Raw genomic sequence first — 19,048 nt, forward strand, 5'->3', positions numbered from 1 at the left:
AGGGAAGGGAGGCCTTCCTTTGAATAGCTATCTATTGAATAGCTCTCTAAAGAATGTCTCCTTTCCATTCTCCTGGCTAATTGCATTGGTTCAGATCCCCATCTCTGATCTCTATTTATACCTGAATTTGATTCAGTGAATTAGTATTGAGCCCTTTTTTTTTTTTTTTTTTTTGGCCTTGCTACACTGCAAGTGGGATCTTAGTTCTCTGACCAGGGATGGAACCTGCACCTGCTGCCTTGGTAGCTCAGCGTCTTAACCCCTGGACTGCCAGGGAAGTCCCTGGAGTACTTTAAAGGCCCGAAGATGACTGCAGGGCTCACAGACTAGCAGGGACTCTTCGATCTAAACTAGCAGCTCCAGGGCAGGACGGGGACTTGATGACAGAGGTATGCGCACAGCCATGTCCAGAGCACCCTGAAAAGGTCAGTTTGAGTTTTCAGTCTTATCTAGAGAGCCAGACAGGTGAGCTCCAAACTTCTCCCCATCGCACAAATCAAGACCCATCCCCCAGCTCCTCTGATCTGGAGAGCCAACACAGTTGGCCCTCCTTTTTGGAGTTGGGGGCTGCTGGAAATGCTGGGACTGAGGCTGAGCCTCCAGGGCTGAGTAGAACTTACCAAGCAGGTAAGGGGACAAGGAATTGACACGTGAAGGGGACACCTGCGTGAGGGTATGGTGAGCTTCGAAACAGAAAGCATCAGTATAGCTAGAGCTTAGATTCTAGGGAGCCAAGGGAAGAAGCAAGTATGGCGTAAGAGGTGAGAGAGAGAGTGGAGAATGGAAGATAGCAGGCTAGCCCAGGTTGTGAAAAGAGCTTCTTCCTAACTCAGCAAATGGCCTGCTAGTCCGTGAACTTCCTAGGCTATGCTGAGTGAGCTTGTATTCACCCTGTCAGTCCAGCTCAAATGTCAATACCTATGAGTCATAATCACATACTTGCCTAGTCCATCAAAGCTCAAATGTACCTCGATGATAGCCCTTTCTACACTGGGGGCTGCCATGAAAGAATGCACAGGTTGCACACTGCACAAGGACATTCAGCTGTGGACGTGACTAGGGGCTGAAACGTGATGTGTTCTGCTGGCTGCAGTGTGTCCCAAAGTGGGCACCATATAATTTGTCCAAGAGCAGCTTACCTTTTTCTACTTTGTACAGAAGCTTCATGTGCTTAGTTGCATCCTTGTCCACATTAGACCATAGTTATTTACTAAAATTTTGCCAACAACACACCCACACACAATACTCTGTATTACCAACAGTCATACGTCAATCATTTTTTGCCTTTCTCCTTAGGGTCAAAATCAGTGCTCACAATTATTTACTAGGTGAACAAATGAATGCACAATATCTGATAGGAGGACCATTCTTTTGAAAATGTGCCTGTTTCAACTTAAATCGGTCCAACTATGATTTACCAGGTGTATATGTTTTCTTCTGGACACATCTTACATGCTTTCATGGACTCATAGATGCTTCACCTTCTTTCTCTTGAAAGAGATCTAGAACACACTGTGTCAGGAACGCATAGCTTCAATTTCTTCCCATCCCCCAATCTTTCTCATTGTGTCCTTGCTGACTATAGGTAATTCCCAGGTGTACCAGGACTGTGGTGTACTCTTGTCATGCTGCTGACAAGGTGAAAATCCATGTTTGTTTCTTTAATTTTTTTTTTTTTTTACTGTAATGTGCATCTTGTGGGATCTTAGTTCCCTGACCAGGGATTGAACCCAGGCCCTCAGCACTGAAAGTGCAAAGTGCTAACCACTGGCCAGCCAGGGAGTTCCAAAATTCCATGTTTGAATCAGGATTTTCAGAGTATCTTCTCTCTTGCACGTTCAGTCCAGAAAAGAAATCAAATGGATGATATTAGGGACTGAATTGTGTCCAAAATAGGTGAAGTCCTAACCCCCCAGGACCTCCGGATGAGACCTTATTTGAACATAGGGTCTTTATAGAAGAAATCGAGTTAGAAGGAGCTCATTTGGGTGGGTCTCTAATCCAGTATGCTCAGTGTCCTTATAAAAAGGGGAAATTTGGACAGAGATATAGGGAGCATTTCATGTAAAGATGAAGGTAAAGATGTGGGTAATGTTTTGATAAGCCAAGGAACACCAGATATTGCCAGGGAAACACCAGAAGCTAGGATGTTGCTGTTGAATTTAACAAGAATGTGACAAAGCTAGGCAGTGTATTAAAAAGCAAAGACATCACTTTGCCAACAAAGGTCCATCTAGTCAGAGCTATGATTTTTCTAGTAGTCATGTACAGATATGAGAGACCACAAAGAAAGTTGAATGTGAGGAATTGATGCTTTCATACTGTTGTGCTGGAGAAGACTCTTGAGAGTTTGTTGAACTGCAAGAAGATCAAACCAGTCAATCCTAAAGGAAATCGACCCTGAATATTTATTAGAAGAACTGATGCTGAAGCTGAAGCTCCCATACTCTGGCCACCTGATGAGAAGAGCTGAATCATTGAAAAAGCCCCTGATGCTGGGAAAAATTGAAGGCAAAAGTAGACGGGGCGGTGGTGGGGCGGGGTATGGGGGGTGAGTGCAGCAGAGTATGAGATGGTTAGATGGCATCACCAACTCAAGGGACATGAATCTGAGCAAACTCCCGGAGGCAGTGAAGGACAGGGAAGCCTGGCTGTGCTGCAGTCCATGGGATAGAAAAGAGTCAGACACAACTTAGCAACTGAACACACACAAGCACAACCTCTGATGAAAGGCATCTCCCCTCTTGTGATTCTCCAAAAGAAGTTGTGGTAAAGAGATCAAGTTTGATCTGAAGTGTCCTGCTCTCATGCAACCAATCAAGGATCTATGGGGGAATATCTGATGCCTGAGACAGGAGGAATAGCAACCGGTGTAAATCCTGGTCCTTTTATGGTTGATACCCACCCACGGTATGGTACTACCAAAATGTGCTGGCACCACACAGCAAGGAATAACTGGTTAAACACAAAGATCATCAAAGTTACTTTCACATCATATAAGAACTTGGTGTTTTTAAACATTAAAATTTTCTCTATTGCGGGGCTTCCCAGGTAGCTCAGCGGTTGAAGAATCTACCTGTTAATGCAGGAGACACGGGTTTGATCCCTGGCCTGGGCTTCCCTGGTAGCTCAGAGGGTAAAGCGTCTGCCTGCAATGCAGGAGACCCAGGTTCGATTCCTGGGTCGGGAAGATCTCCTGGAAAAGGAATTGGCAACCCACTCCAGTACCCTTGCCTGGAAAATCCCATGGACAGAGCACCTTGGTAGGCTGCAGTCCATGGGATTGCAAAGAGTCGGACATAACTGAGCGACTTCACTTTCACTTTCTGGGAAGATCCCACATGCCATGGAGCAACTAAGCCCATCCATCACAACTGCTGAAGCACATGCTCCCTAAAATCCGTGCATGGCCGCTAGAGATTAGCCCCCACTCTCCACAACTGGAGAAAAACCCATGGAGCAATGAAGACCCGGCACAGCCAAAAATAAGCAAAACATTTTTTTAATTCTGTATCTTTAAATACTCCCAGCTGTCAACTGTGATAAGTTACCTTTCATTTTGAGACCAGATTTGTTCCATCCTGAGGATTCTGAAATAATCCACATTAATCACTCATCAGCACTTCTGAGTCATTCATGATCTATAACGGCTCAAAGAAACTTGTTCAAAGATTAAGTTCCTTTTAAATGCCTCACACATTTTCTTCCAGCGTGCTCTAATTCTTCCCTCCTGAATCAGGGTTTAAACAGTAGGCAGAAATAGTACCTAAGATCTTTATGTAATTTTCTTGTTCATCTGTTCCTGGCTATTTTCATAAACTTTGTTATTTGAAAACTACACACGGAAAAGAGCCAAAATTTCATTTTAAGTTAAAAAAATCCTTCTGTGATTTTTTTTCCTGTGGGACTATCCAGGCAGCATGTCTCATCTGGAAATTGTCACTCCCATCTAAATATTAAGGTGACATTGCTTCTTGCAACAAATTACTGTCAACTTTCTTTTTCAGGGCATCTCTCAAGAAGATCTTCTCTTGCGCCTGCTGGAATGTGATGTTATCGTTTATAACATCACTGAGAACCCCCAGCAAGCGGAGGAAGCCATCTGGGCAGTCTCTGGTCAGTGAGATGTACCCTTGATCTCCAGGGGCGGGACTTTCATGCCATATACCTTACCTAAGAGCCATCCCAGGAACACTAGGCAAATTAGAACCATGGAAGAACTGATCTGAAATTTACCTAAAACAGGAAGTGAGATCAAACTAGTGGATATGCCTATGGATAATGTTACAACATACACAGAGACATATGAAAATATTTAAGTGTGTATGTGAGCAAGAATCAATTCATACTGGGAATTCCCTGGAGGTCCAGTGGTTAGGACTGTGTGCTTTCATGGCGAAGGGCCCCAGGTTCAAATCCTTGTTGGGAAACTAAGATCCCCACAGCTAGGCAGACGAAAAAAAAAAAAAATTTGATTCATGCTGGGCAGCACCAAACTGGAAGTGGTTAGGAGCCCCACTAACAGGAGCTAGGGCCAAGACTGAGAAAACCCAGAGGCAACGCAATTATTTGATTGGCTACAGCTTAAGTATTAGTCACTCAGTCATGCCCGACTCTTTGTGACCCCATAGACTGTGGCCTGCCAGACTCCTCTATCCGTGGAATTTTCCAGGCAAGAAATACTGGAGTGGATAGCCATTCCCTTCTCCAGGGGATCTAACTGATCCAGGGTTCAAACTTGGGTCTCCCACATCGCAGGCAGATTCTTTACCATCTAAGTCACCAGGGAAGAGAAAAGCCAGAAGCATGCAGTTATTTGATTGGCTGCAGCTTAAGCATTTCCCTTATTTGGGAGAGTCTATTGACTATTTGTGATTAGTTTGTTTAGGTTGGGGTTTGCTCATCTAGGCTGCTAAGGTGCTAGGGCCACCTCAGTCTAATGGCTTCCTTGCTAAATTAATTTAGGGACAGGTACTCCTGAAGGGGAGAATTTTTTAAATTGAAGTATAGTTGATGTGGTGGTTTAGTCACTAAGTTGTGTCCAAACTCTTATGACCCCATGGACTATAGCCCGACAAACTCCTCTGTCCACAAGATTTTCCAGGCAGGAATATTAGAATGGGTTGCCATTCCTTTTCCAGATCTTCCCAACTCAGGGATTGAACCCAGGTCTCCTGCATTGCAGGATTCTTGACTGTCTGAGCCACCAGGGAAGCCAAAATTGATGTACAATGTTATAAAAGTGTACAATATTATAAGTCACAATTTTTGAAGGCTATACTCTACTGATTATAAAACGTTGACTGTATTTCCTGTGTTGCACAATATATCCTTATAGCTTATTTTATCCTAATGTTGTTATTGTTTAGTTGCTCAGTCGTGTCTGACTTTTTGTTGACCCTATGGACTGCAGCAGGCCAGGCCTCCCTGTCCCTCACCATCTCCTGAAGTTTGCCCAAGTTTATGTCCGTTACATCGGTGATGTCATCCAGCCATCTCACCCTTTCTCCTTCTGCCCTCAATCTTTCCCTGCATCAAGGACTTTTCCAATGAGTCAGCTGTTCGCATCAGATGACGAAAATACTGGAGCTTCAGATTCAGCATCAGTCCTTCCAATGAGAATTCAGGATTGATTTCCCTTAAGATTGACTCGTTTGATCTCCTTGCTGACTAAGGCTTTCAGGAGTCTTCTCCAGCACCAGAGTTCAAAGGCATCAATGCTTTGGCGCTCTGCCTTCTTCATGGTCCAGCTCTCACAACCGTACATGACCACTGGGAAGACCATAGCCTTGATTATACATAATAATTTGTACCTTTTAATTCCCTACCCTTATCTAGCTCCTCCCCCTTCCCTTTCCCTACTGGTAACCACTAGTTGTTTCTCTAGTTCTGTGAGTCTCCTTCTTTTTTGTTATATTCCCTAGTTTGTGTATTTTTTAGATTCCACATATAAGTGATATTAGACAGTATTTGTCCTGCTCTGTCTGACTTATTTTACTCAGCATAGTAAATCTATCCATGTTGTTACAAATGGCAAAATGTCATTCTTTTTTTATAGTTGAGTAGTATTCCAATGTACACACACACAAATATATATCTATCTATATGAATTCTTTTTTATCCCTTCATCTGTTGAAGGGCCTTAGATTGCTTCCATATCTTGGCTATTGTAAATAATGCTGCTGTGAACATGGGGTACATGTATCTTTTTTAATTAGTGCTTTTGTTTTTTCAGATATAGACCCAAGAGTGGAACTGCTGGGTCATATGATAGTTCTATTTTTAGTTTTTTGCGAAACTTCCATATTGTTTTCCACAGCAGCTACACCAGTGTACATTCTTGGCAATAGTGTACAAGGGTTCCCTTTTCTCCACATCCTCACCAGAATTTGTTATTTGTTGTCTTTTTGATAACAGCCATTCTAACAGATGTGAGGTGATATCTTATTGTGGTTTTGATTTGCATTTCCTTCATGATTAGCGATGTTGAGCATCTATTCATGTGTTTGTCGGTCATTTGCATTTCCTCTTTGGAAAAATATCTATCCACTTCTGCCCATTTTTAAAATTGTGCTGTTTGTTTTTTTGATGTTGAGTTGAATGAGCTGTTTATATATGCTGGATATTAATCCCTTATTGTTTTGACCCATTTGCAAATAGTTTCTCCCTAGTAGTACATTGCCTTTTCATTTTGTTAGTGGCTGTGCAAAAGCTTTTAAATTTAATTAGGTCCCATTTGTTTTTCTTTTTGTTTCCTTTGCTTTAGGAGACAGATCAAAAAAAAATATTGCTATACTTTATATCAAAAAGTGTTCTGCCTATGTTTTACTCTAGAGTTTTATGGTTTCCAGAATTACAGTTAGGTCTTTAATCTATTTTGAGTTTGTTTTTGCATATGATGTTAGGGAATGTTCTGAGTTCATTCTTTTACATGTAACTGTCCAGTTTTCCCAGCATCATTTATGGAAGAGGCTGTCTTTTTCTCCATTGGGTATCCTTGCCTCCTTTGTCGCAGATTGACCATAAGTGCGTGGGTTTATTTCTGGGCTGTCTAGTCTATTCCACTGGTCTATGTGTTCAAAGAATAGAATATTTTTAATCATTTAAAGAAATGAAACCTTAATGTTCAAAATTCAACCTTTATTCATTCTACGGACACTGCTCAAGGAGGTGGGGTTGAATGTGTTGGGAAGATACAAAGACAAATAAAAGTGGTACCGCAAGGCTCTTGTAGGCCCACAGGAGAGCTAAGGGACTCAGGAGAAACTTTTGTGCAGGACAGAGAATGGCATGTTGATACAAAAGGTATCACGAGATGGATGTGACTTTAGGAGAAAAGGAATTATTTCTGACTCTGTGGATTCGATGCAATTCAACAGATGTTCCCTGATAGCAGGGGTCGGGAAGGAGTTGCAGAGAACACTTGCATGTTTTAAATGCTTTGAAAAAGGTAATAAACTCTAAGGAACAAGGTGATGTTTAGCAATTGGGTGCTTTGTAATTCATATCCTTATTAAACCCAGAGCAGCTGAGCTTATTTGAATTGTCATTCTAGACCAGGAGGACAGCCAAAAAGACAGACGCACCTTACTTTGCAGTATTTTTTACTTTTATATTAGGTGCTTCCCTGTTGGCTCAGACTGTAAAGAATCTTCCTGCAATGCGGAGACCCAGGTTCTATCCCTGGGTTGGGAAGATCCCTGGAGGAAGGAATGGCTACCCTCTCCAGTATTCTTGCCTGGAGAATTCCATGGACAGAGGAGCCTGGAGGGCTATAGTCCGTGGGTCACAAAGAGGTGGACACAACTGAAGACTATCACTTATATTTCAATATCTTCATTTTTGGCAGATTAGTCCAGGAGTCAGCAGATTTTTTCTGTAAAAGGCCAGATTTTTGGCTTTTCAAGCCAACTTCTCTGCCGTTGTAGCACAAATGCAACCATAGACAAAACGTAAATGAATGAACCGGTTTCCAATAAAACTTAAAAATATATTTATTTATTTGGCTGTTCCAGGTCTTAGTTGCAGCTTGGGGGATCTAGTTCCCCGACCTAAGATCGAACCCAGGCCTCCTGCTTTGGAAGCACGGAGTCTTATCCACTGGACCACTAGGGAAGTTCCATTCAACAAAACTTTGTTTACAAAAACAACATAATAAGTATATTGCCAACCCCTGAATAAGAAGAATAGAAAAACTGTATTTTGGCTTATGTTCAAAGAAATGGAATGAAACTTCAGGAATATCTGTACCATATTCAGAGAAATAATGATGGTAAAGTACTCTCTCTGGACATGTGGAAGTCCTCAGGAGCTTAGAATGTTTGATTTCTCATTTATCACTGTGGGCCTAAGTTTCATTCAGATACAAATCAAAAACATGAGCAATGTGTCATATTTCAGAACAGAGCTCTATAATTGCCTACTCCCCACATTTTGTCCCTTTGCAAATATTTCCAGATGATGTATAATTGCACTTTCTAAGATAATTGCACCACCTAAAATAATACTCAGACCTAATGTTTATTGAGTTCTCATTTTGTGCTGGTCTTTGGAAATTGATTTTTTTCTATATAATATATACTCAGAGTTTTCCTTAAATTTTAATTCTCTTCTGAAATAAAACCTGGACGTATTTCAAAAATTAAAAAAGCAGAGGAGGATTTAGAAGGAAAAAAAAACAATTTCCTGCATTTCTTTCCCATTCCATCCTTACTCCTCCAAAGGAAGCTCATTTAACCCACTTGTTGCTTTTAGTACACACAAAGAAAATGCCTGCACTGATGTCCTTTGATTATGAATTTTAGACATTAACTATTGACTTCCTGATATAACAGATGAGCCTCAGCACCTTGTAGGATCCCTCTCACTAATCATCACGGGAACATGGTAGGTTTAATCTTGGGTGGCCTCAGCCTGCAGTGGCTTGGAGCAGGGTTTCAGTTCCCAGCTAGAGATTGAGGTCAGTTGAGGCGATGAGAGCATCTAGTCCTAACCACCAGACCAGGGGTCAGTGATAAGACCCAGCCACCGCTCATGGGCTGCTCTACCCCAGCCAGGGGCAGTTGGGGAGAAAGGAAAATTACTTCCTTCCACAAGGACTTAAGCTAAATAGTACTGCTTTATGTGAAATCATGAGAGGGCCTGGTCCATTAAAAAAAAAATCGAAATAACGCTATTTACAGCAATATGGATGGACCTAGAGAATCTCTTACTACGTGAAGTGAGTTAGAGAAAGACTATATCACTTACATGACATAGGCTTTTTTATAAGCCTAAAAAATGTAAATGAATTTATTTACAAAATAGAAACAGACTCACAGACACAGAAAAGAAACTTACGGTTATGGATTGGTTGGGGGTAGATAACTTAAGAGTTCAGGGTTAACACGTACACACTATTATATATAAACTAGGTGAACAACAAGGGTCTACTGTATAGTGCAGGTCTTGTGATAGTCTCCACAGTCTCCATAGTCTCCATAGTCACGGTCTTGTAATAACCTGTAATGGAAAAGATTCTGAAAGAAAGAATGTATAGATACAGATTTTGTTTTATTTTAGTTGCTAGAAGTGTCCAGCTCTTTGCAACCCCATGGACAGTAGCCCGCCAGGCTCTTCTGTCCATGGGATTTCCCAACCAAGACTACTAGAATGGGTTGCCATTTCCTTCTCCAGGGATCTTCCAGACCAGGGGATCAAACCTGCCTTTCCTGCATCTCCTGCATTGGCAGGCGGATTCTTTACCACTGAGCCACCAGGGAAGCCATGTAGGTATAGATAGATACAACTGAATCACTTTGCTATATGCCTGAAGCTCGCATAACACTGAAAGTTAGCTATACTTCAATTTTTTTTAAAGATTTAAAAAATACAGAGAGGCCTTGCCTTCTGATTCAGGCCTCCCAGTCCATTCTCCATGAAGCCAGAGGAGAGACATAGTGGGGACCACAGGCCAGACAACCAGGCTTCCAGAACTGGGCTCTGTCCCACGGCTTCATTCCATGATTCTGAGCAAATGGGAAGTGTGCTTCCCTTCCCTTATCTATAAAAACAGCTGTTAGCATCTACCTCCTGATGGTAAGAATTCAGTGTATGTGTGTGTTAGTTGCTCAGTCATGTCTGCCTCTTTGCAAGCCCAGGGACTGTAGCCTGCCAGGCTCCTCTGTCCATGGAATTCTCCAGGCAAGAATATTGGAGTGGGTTGCCATGCCCTCCTCCAGGGGATCTTCCCAACCCAGGGATCGAACCCGGTCTCCTGCTTTGAAGGTGGGTTCCTTACCATCTGAGCCACCAGGAATTATTCACTAAAGCCCATGAATTGTTCCCATTCATGCCCTGGTAGCTCAGTCGGTAAAGAATCTGCCTGCAATGCAGGAGACGTGTGTTCCATCCCTGGGTCAGAACGATCCCCTGGAGGAGGAAATGGCAACCCACTCCAGTATTCTTGCCTGGAGAATCCCATGGACAAAGGAACCTGGCGGGTTACAGTCCATGGGGGTTGCAAAGAGTAGGACAACAACTAAGCTACTAAAACACCACCATGTCAGCTATAATTACTAGTATCACCAGCCCTCCTAAAGATGGAAGCACACTGCTGCAGGCCAGGAAATAGGAAGGGGCTGGATTGTGAGCTGGATTGTGAGGAAGTCGGATGGCTGGAGGGAGGTGGCCAGGAGCAGAGACTAGGTGGGGCAGTGAGGCATCAGACCGGGTGCCCCTGGTGTAAAGTCGCTTCTTGAAAGAGGAGTCACTTCAAGTCCGGCTTGTGATGAAAAGTGCACAGCATTTTAACATGTTCTGCATGCATCCAAGTAACCACTCTGCTTTTTGGCCCCACAGCCCTAAATGAAGAAAGCAGCCATTTCGAAAAGCGGAAGGTGTTTATTTTGGTCTCCACAGTGATGACCTGGGCGCGGTCCAAACCCCTGGACCCGGTAAGTAGTGTGCTAGCTTTTCTTTTATGCAGCATTTCGGCCTCCGTACCTTGTCGTCTGCACGTGGAGAGAGCTTTCTACAGTTTTCAATGTGCTTACACTCCGGAACTCTGCCCCTTAATAAGCCCTCTGCAGCGTTCATGGACGGGGAAGCCTGGTGTGCTGCATGTTAGCCTGGAGTTGCAAACAGTCGGACACGACTGAGCGACTGAACTGAGAATTCATGGGCTCCAAGCCACTCCACTCCAAGGGGCCACGTTGTTTTACAAGCCCCTGAGAAAGAAGAGGAAAACGCTGCCTGTTCAACTATAATAAACCTTATCACCTTTTATTTTAAATGTATTAAAAGCGTGCTCTTTTAGACTTACCTATACCTATATTTTTGTCGTGTATATTCCCGTGCATACATTTAAAGGGAAAATATAAGCAAAATACAGTGGTTCTAGTATTCCCCAAACTTCTTCAAACTCAGTTCAGGGGCTTCCCTGGTGGTCTAGTGGCTAAGACTCCACACTCCGCACCCCCAGGGGTTTGATCCCTGGGGTGGTGCAGTGGTAAAGAATCTACCTGCCAATGCAGGAGACTCAGGAGACGCAGGTTCGATCCCTGGCTAGAGAAGATCCCCTGGAGGAGGAAATGGCAACCAACTCCAGTATTCTTGCCTGGGAAATCCCATGGACAGAGGAGCCTGGCAGGCTACAGTCAACCGACTCCAGTATTCTTGCCTGGGAAATCCCTTGGACAGAGGAGCCTGGCAGGCTACAGTCCGTGGAGTTGGGCTATAGTTGGTGGGGTTGCAGAGACTCAGACACGACTGAGTGACTGAGCACACACTTTCTTATAAGGCTGATATCATCGATTTGTCTGCTGACATCAGATTTCCATCTGCTGCTTTGTCTCCATGGTGCTGTGCCTGTGAACTGCCTTTTCATCCCAGAGCTGAATCACACTATAATCTTTGAAAAGACATCCTAAAAGGCAATTCGACCAACATGCATAGTACCTAAGTCAGTATAAAGATGATGTGTGCTCAAGGTGACCCCAAGGTGACCCAGGGTCCAACAAGCACGGCATGGCGGATGCTTCCTGGCTGAGCACATTGTGATAAGCCAGTGATGACAGGACACGTTCCAATTTCAGAGATGTCAAAATGGGGAAGGAAAAAGGTGCATGTTAGACTCGATGGAATGCTTTATTTATAACAAGGACGTACTTAAGCATTTATCATACTTCTTGCATCAGAGGTCATTTATCTGTTTAATTCGCTCTCCCTCAGTGGAAGCAGAGGTCCTCGAGGGCAGGAACCAGAGGGTTTCTGTCCCTTTCTTGTGAATCTCACTCACCTCCTCCACTTGGTTGCCATTGCCTCAAGGAGCAGGCCTTTCACTTTATTCCTGTTGAAGTTCTAACCCCCAGAGTGTCTAGTAAAGCGTCCGCTACAAAACAGTCGTTGGTCACTTGACTGGCTGATCATTTCGCTGGCCTGATTGATTGTCCTCACTCCTTCAGTTATTAACAAACTCATACAGACTTAAGCAAAATGGGGATTTATTAACTCATAACTGGGTAGTCAGACAATGGCCTTCAGATACAGCTGTATCTAGGGGCTTAAACAGTGCTCAGAACTAACCTACTCTTTCTCTCCCTTCAATTGCTTCTTTTCTCCTCTAGGCTTATTCTTGGTTAAGCTCTCCACTCCTTCTGGCCCCTAGGAGCTCCAGGCTTATATCTCTAGAGCTTGACTTCTCTTCTCCCTTTAGGCCATGTCCCTCCCCAGATCTGGAATATGCTGTTCTTCCAGGCCTTATGTCACAGGCCTAACCATGAACCAGTCACTGTGACTGGGGGAATGCCGAACACTGACTGACCAGAGCTGGGATCATGTACCCACTTCTAGAGGCAGGAATGATCAGCCTCCTGAACTAAATAGGCCGAGTGGGGAAGAGATGGTTCCTCCAAAGAAAATATGGGGAAGTGGCTCCAGTGTTAGCTTCTGTGTCCCTTTGGCATGTTCCCATCCTCTCACCATGTTTTGTTTTGTTTTTTGTAAACAATTTTTTGTTGTTCTTCAGTCACCCAGTCATGTCCGACTCTTTGCAACCCCATGGACTGCAGCCTTCCTGTCCTTCACCATCTCCCAGAGCTTGCTCAGACTCATGTCCTCTGAGTCGATGATGCCATCCAGCCATCTCATCCTCTGTCGCCCCCTTCTCCTCTTGCCCTCAATCTTCTCCAGCATCAGGGTCTTTTTCAATGAGTCGGTTCTTTGCATCAGGTGGGCAAAGTATTGGAGCTTCAGTTTCAGCATCCGTCCTTTCAATGGTTATTCAGGATTGATTTCCTTTAGGATTGACTGGTTTGATCTCCTTGCTGTCCAGGGGACTCTCAAGAGTCTTCTCCATCACCACAACTTGAAAGCATAAATTATTCAGCTCTCTCATAAATTATTCAGTCTTCCTTCTGGTCCAGCTCTCACACCCATACATGACCACTGGAGAAACCATGTCTTTGACCATATGGACCCTTGCCAGCTAAGTGCTCTCTGCTTTTCAACATGCTGTCTAGGTTTGTCATAGATTTTCTTCCGAGGAGTAAGCGTCTTTTAATTTCATGGCTGCAGTCACAGTCCACAGTGATTTTCGAGCCCAAGAAAATAAAATCTGCTGCTGTTTCCTCGTTTTCTCCATCTATTTGCCCTGAGGTGATGGGACCAGGTGCCATGATCTTAGTTTTTTGAATGTTGAGTTTTAAGCCAGCTTTATCGTTCTCCTCTTTCACCTTTCTCCTCTTTCCTCAAGAGGGTCTTTAGTTCCTCTTTGCTTTCTGCCATTTGAGTGGTATTATCTGCATATCTGAGGTTGTTGATATTTCTCCTGGCAGTCTTGATTACAGCTTGAGCGTCACCCAGCCCGGCATTTCTCATGATGTACTCTGCATATAAGGTAAATAAGCAGCGTGACAATATACAGCCTTGACATACTCCTTTCTCATTTTGAACCAGTCCATTGTTCCAAGTCCGGTTCTATCCAGTCACATGACCATACCCAACTGCAAGGAAGCCTGGGACACGCCGTCTAGCTCTGTGCCCAGGAAGTCAGCTGAGTCCAGGCTCCTCTGGGAAGGGCTCATCCCTAATGAAGGGAGACTTAAGCAAGATGCAGCGTTCGTCCCTCTGGGGATGTTGCCATGCCTGGATGTGACACCTGAAACTGCTGCTGACAGTCTTCTGTGAGCCTGAAGAGGAAGACCACACCCCGTGGGAGAGAGACTTAAAAAGGCATCCAAAGGGCGGAGAAGACACCCATCACACGACACCTGAAGGTGCTCGATTTGGGGATGTTACTCATGGGAACTAATGCATCCTCGCACTTTTGAGGCCATTTTGAGTTCCAGTTTTTGTTATTTGTAGCCAAAAACACCTGAACAAATATAAAACTGCACTTAGTTTAGTTCAGTTCAGTTCAGTTCAGTCGCTCAGTCATGTCCGACTCTTTGTGACTCCATGGACTGCAGCACGCCAGGCCTCCCTGTTCATCACCAACTCCCGAAGCTTACACAAACTCATGTCCATTGAGTGGGTGATGCCATCCAACCATCTCCTCCTCTGTCGTCCCCTTCTCCTCCTGCCCCCAATCACTCCCAGCATCAGGGTCTTTTCCAATGAGTCAGCTCTTCACATCAGGTGGCCAAAATATTGGAGTTTCAGCTTCAACATCAGTCCTTCCAATGAACACCCAGGACTGATTTCCTTTAGGACGGACTGGTTGGATCTCCTTGCAGTCCAAGGGACTCTCAAGAGTCTTCTCCAACACCACGGTTCAAAAGCATCAATTCTGCTGCATTCAGCTTTCTTTATGGTACAGTTAAGATAGTTTTAATACAAAAGGATAAGGTGAATAGAATATTTTCATTTGTAAATATTATACAATTTTAATAAGTTTGAGAATCTTAATATACCCAGGTTTTATCCATAGTATCTGTTTTAGAAGCATGGGGACTTCCTCAGTGGCTCAGCAGTTTAGACTCCATCTTCCCATGCAGAGGGCACAGGTTTGATCCCTGGTTGCAGAACTAAGGTCCCATATGCCATGGGGTGCAGCCAAAAATTTTAAAATAGTAATAAAAGTATACCTATGTATTTGTTATTTTATACTGAGTGAAGAGGGGGACCAGAGATGACACTGGCTTAACCGGATAGCCCAGAAGAGCAGATGGGCTGTGTCATCACACATACTGATGGGGTGGGAGAAAGAAAATAATGACCAGGGGGAAAAGAGTCCAGCAAGTGATCCACATGGGGAGTCAAACACAATGACCAATTAAAAAGAGGGTCCCACAGAGTCTTATCGGACAACAGGTTCAGCCAAAGTCCTTGAAGAAGAAGGAGATGACTGTACAGAGTCAGTTCTCTGCTTCCTAAGAAGATGAGGCCTATCAGTGAGCCTATTGATTGTAATGAGGTGTTAATGAGCAGGCAGTTTCGGGAAATGGCAACACACATCAACACACAACAGTAAGAGTCTTGGTTTTACACCGACAATACGGCAACTCATCACTTACTGGAAAAGTGACTGATACAGATGGTTGCAAGAGACTGGAACCTGTACGAAAGATGCAAGTTTAAAAGACATTTTATTTGTCATTTGTTTGTAACATGTGAAATTTCAGGGCTAGAGGGAACACAGCCCCGCAATCGGTAGCGACATATTGAAATGTACAAACCAGATCTCAGTCCCAGCCAGAAATTGGAGATGACAGCTTGAAGCCTGCAGCCCAGGATTGGCTAGACTTTATGGGCCCAAGTGCCCATATGGACCAGAGAGGGTGGCCCAGTCTCAGGCTCAGAATGCAGGGGAAACACTGACTGGCTGTCCAGACCTGTGACCAGAGAAGCAGGTCACCTGGAATGTAACTGTTCCTGTCACAAGGCCCAGCAGAGGGCATTGGGCAGCCAGTCACAGCTAGCAGGAAGGTCAGTTAGGCAGGCTGGCCACCGTGTCATAGTCACCAGGACCAGAGAGACGCCGGGTCTCAGTCCATCCTGAAGGCAAAGCTGATTATAGATCCGCTGTGAGGAGGATTGCCAAATGTAGCTAATAAAAATACAGGACACCCAGGTAAATTTGAATTTCAGATAAACTGCAGATAGTGTATCACATAAGTGTATCTCATGCCCGAAGACATACTCATACTTGAAAAAATATGTATTTGTTTATCTGGCATTCAAATTTACCTGGGTGTCCTCTATTTTATCTGGCAATCCTACATATGAATGACTGGATATATTTAATAGGTCAGCTAATTAGATGACATGTATTCATTGAGTACCTACTGTGGACACAGAATTGGGACTAACTGGATCTTCCCCCCAAAACTCATTCTTTCTCAGTCTTTCTCCCAGTAGCGTCACCACCATATCCGTTGCTCACCTTCTCTCCCTTCCGTCCATCAGTCAGTTCGTCAGTCAATTCTGTTAATTCCGCATCCAAAATGTCTCCTAAATCCATCGTGTTCTCTTTGTATCTGCGAGCTACCAGGATGGCCTCGGAACTGGCAGCTGCCGTCACATCCTTCCAACGCAGTCTCCAACAAACAGCCTAAGTGATCTTGTTCAAATATGATTCAGATCATGCTATTGTCGTTGTTGTTCAGTCGCTAAGTCATGTCTTTGCGACCCCATGGACTGCAGCATGCCAGGCTTCCCTGTCCTCCACTATCTCCTGGAGTTTGCTCAAGTTCATGTCCATTAAGTTGGTGATGTTATCGTCCTGCTTAAAATGCTGAAAATCCTCCATTCTCATGCCTTCAGAATGAATCTGAACTCCCCCACCTGGTCCACAAGCCCTGGCAGCCTGGCACTGCCTATCTCCTCCTCTCCCAATCCCTGGATTGGCTCCAGTCATTTCAGCCCTTCTTCCCATTTCTCAAACCTGCCAACAATTGTTCCGCCTCAGGGGTCTCATTCTTGTGTTCCTTCTGCCTCTCTGATTAACTTTGGGTAAACCCTGGACTCAGATGCTTTGGACTGGTTATTTATCTTAGAGCAATGTGATGTGGTTGGAAGGCTTCTGATTAGACTGTATTTTTTGAAATCCTGGGACTTTCCTGGAGGTCCAGTGGTTAAGACTCTGTGCTTCCATGGCACGGGGCACTGGTTCAATCCCTGATCAGGGAACTAAGATCCCATATGCTGTGCAGCTCGGTCAAAAAAAAAAAAAATCATAAATCCTACTCCAAGTAGGACCTTTAAATCTGCATGGATTGGGGAGAAATCTATACCATGGATTTCAGTTTCTCCGTTTGTTCTACAGGAAGTTTTTGTTGAACTGTCCCTCCGAGGGACTCTGTAGGAGCGTGAGTCGTGGAGAGACAGTGGACTGTCGAGAAATATTTTCCATTCCTGATTCTTAGGACAAACTGATATCCTATCTGATGAAGCCAGTTTGTAAAGCCTAAGACAGAAACTTGCAACAGGGTATGTTCTTATTAACATGGGATTGACTTGAGGGAAAGAGGCAGTGTGGAAAAGAAGAAGAAGAAGAAGAAAAAGCCTCACAATTTAGATTTTAAAAAATGCAACCACAGGGGACTTCCCTGGTGGTTCAGTGGGTGAGAGTCTGCCTGCCAGTGCAGGAGACGCGGGTTTGATCCCTGGTTCAGGAAGATTCCCCATGACGAGGAGCAACTAAGCCTATGTATCACAACTACTGAACCCACATGCACTAGAGCCTGTGTTCCTCAACGAGAGAAGCCGCGGCAATGGGAAGCCCATGTACCCAAGCCAGAGAGTAGCCCCCGCTCGCCGCAACTAGAGAAAAGTCCACGAAGCATCGCAGACCCAGCCCAGCCAAAAATAAATAGATAAGTAAAATTAAAAAGAATAAATGAAAGTACACACATTTCAAAGACTATTAAGAAATGAGTTTTTTTAATGTCTTTATGGAATCACATCTCTACAGTAAAAGAAGACATTTAAATTTTAAAATTTTGTTTAGATGAAGTGTAAATGATAGAATTTGGGGAAGTCCTTCTGGTGGCTCAGAGGTTAAAGCGTCTGCCTCCAATGAGGGAGACCTGGGTTCGATCCCTGGGTTGGGAAGATCCCCTGGAGAAGGAAATGGTAACCCACTCCAGTATTCTTGCCTGGAGAATCCCATGGACAGAGGAGCCTGGTAGGCTACAGTCCACGGCGTCGCAAAGAGTCAGACACGACTGAGCGACTTCACTTAACTTTGGTGGTTCATTGGTTGGACTCAGCACTCTCACTACCAGGGGCCTGGGTTTGATCTCTGATTGGGGAACTGAAATCTCTCAAGCTTCGAGGTGTGGTCAGAAAAAAAAAAAAAAAAGATAGAATTTGACTAGCTGAAACATTTTCAAGAAAGTTAAGTCACTGTAGAAATAAGCAGTAGTTTTTAGAACACTTTGAGCTTAAAGTAAAGTTTTTTTTCTTCTTTTCCATACTGCCTCTTTCCCTCAAGTCAATTCCATGTTAATAACATACCCTGTGCAAGTTTCTGTCTTAGGCTTTATAAACTGGCTTCATCAGATAGGATATCAGTTTGTCCTAAGAATCAGGAATGAAAAATATTTCCTGACAGTCCACTGAGCAGTTCATCACTTGGTCTCTCCACAATTCACGCTCCTACACAGTCCCTCGGAGGGACAGTTCATCAATTCTTCCTGGAGAATCAAAGGGATAAACTGAAATCCATGGTACAGATTTCCCTAACATCTTGGGGCTTAGAGGTTTCCATCACGCTAACGCATGGACTTTGGCCTTTTTTCTCTTGTAGGATGACTCTGAGGTTCCATTTACTGAAGAGGATTATCGAAGAAGAAAGCAACATCCTAATTTTCTGGACCACATAAATGCTGAAAAAATGGTTCTCAAATTTGGGAAAAATGTAAGTCTCAAGTAGTAGAACCTTTTGAGTAGGAAAAGCTCTTTTGGAGGAAGCTTGCAATGCGCCTGGTCAGGACCATTCCACTTTCTCTGCATACATCATCTTAGCTGGCTCCCTATCTCTGCATTTAGGTCCCACGTCTTTACACTCACAGACCTCCAAGCTTCAGGCTCCCTCAGAGAGGCAGTGTCCTGGCCCAAGTTCTGG

The 19,048-nt window shown here is 44.0% G+C and overlaps 1 protein-coding gene across 3 annotated transcripts in view; it reads left to right on the forward strand.

Moving 5' to 3' along the window:
* AK7 (adenylate kinase 7) overlaps window positions 1–19,048 on the forward strand; it is a 60,587-nt gene that overhangs the window by 9,239 nt on the left and 32,300 nt on the right. For all 3 annotated transcript variants that reach the window (XM_061159715.1, XM_061159716.1, XM_061159717.1), the window contains exons 3-5: window positions 4,008–4,116; window positions 10,840–10,934; window positions 18,731–18,841. In XM_061159715.1, the coding sequence (XP_061015698.1) occupies window positions 4,008–4,116; window positions 10,840–10,934; window positions 18,731–18,841 (315 nt within the window). The remainder of the gene's footprint in view (window positions 1–4,007; window positions 4,117–10,839; window positions 10,935–18,730; window positions 18,842–19,048) is intronic.

Source organism: Dama dama, chromosome 13 (genome assembly GCF_033118175.1).
Source record: "Dama dama isolate Ldn47 chromosome 13, ASM3311817v1, whole genome shotgun sequence".
Lineage (NCBI taxonomy): Eukaryota > Metazoa > Chordata > Mammalia > Artiodactyla > Cervidae > Dama > Dama dama.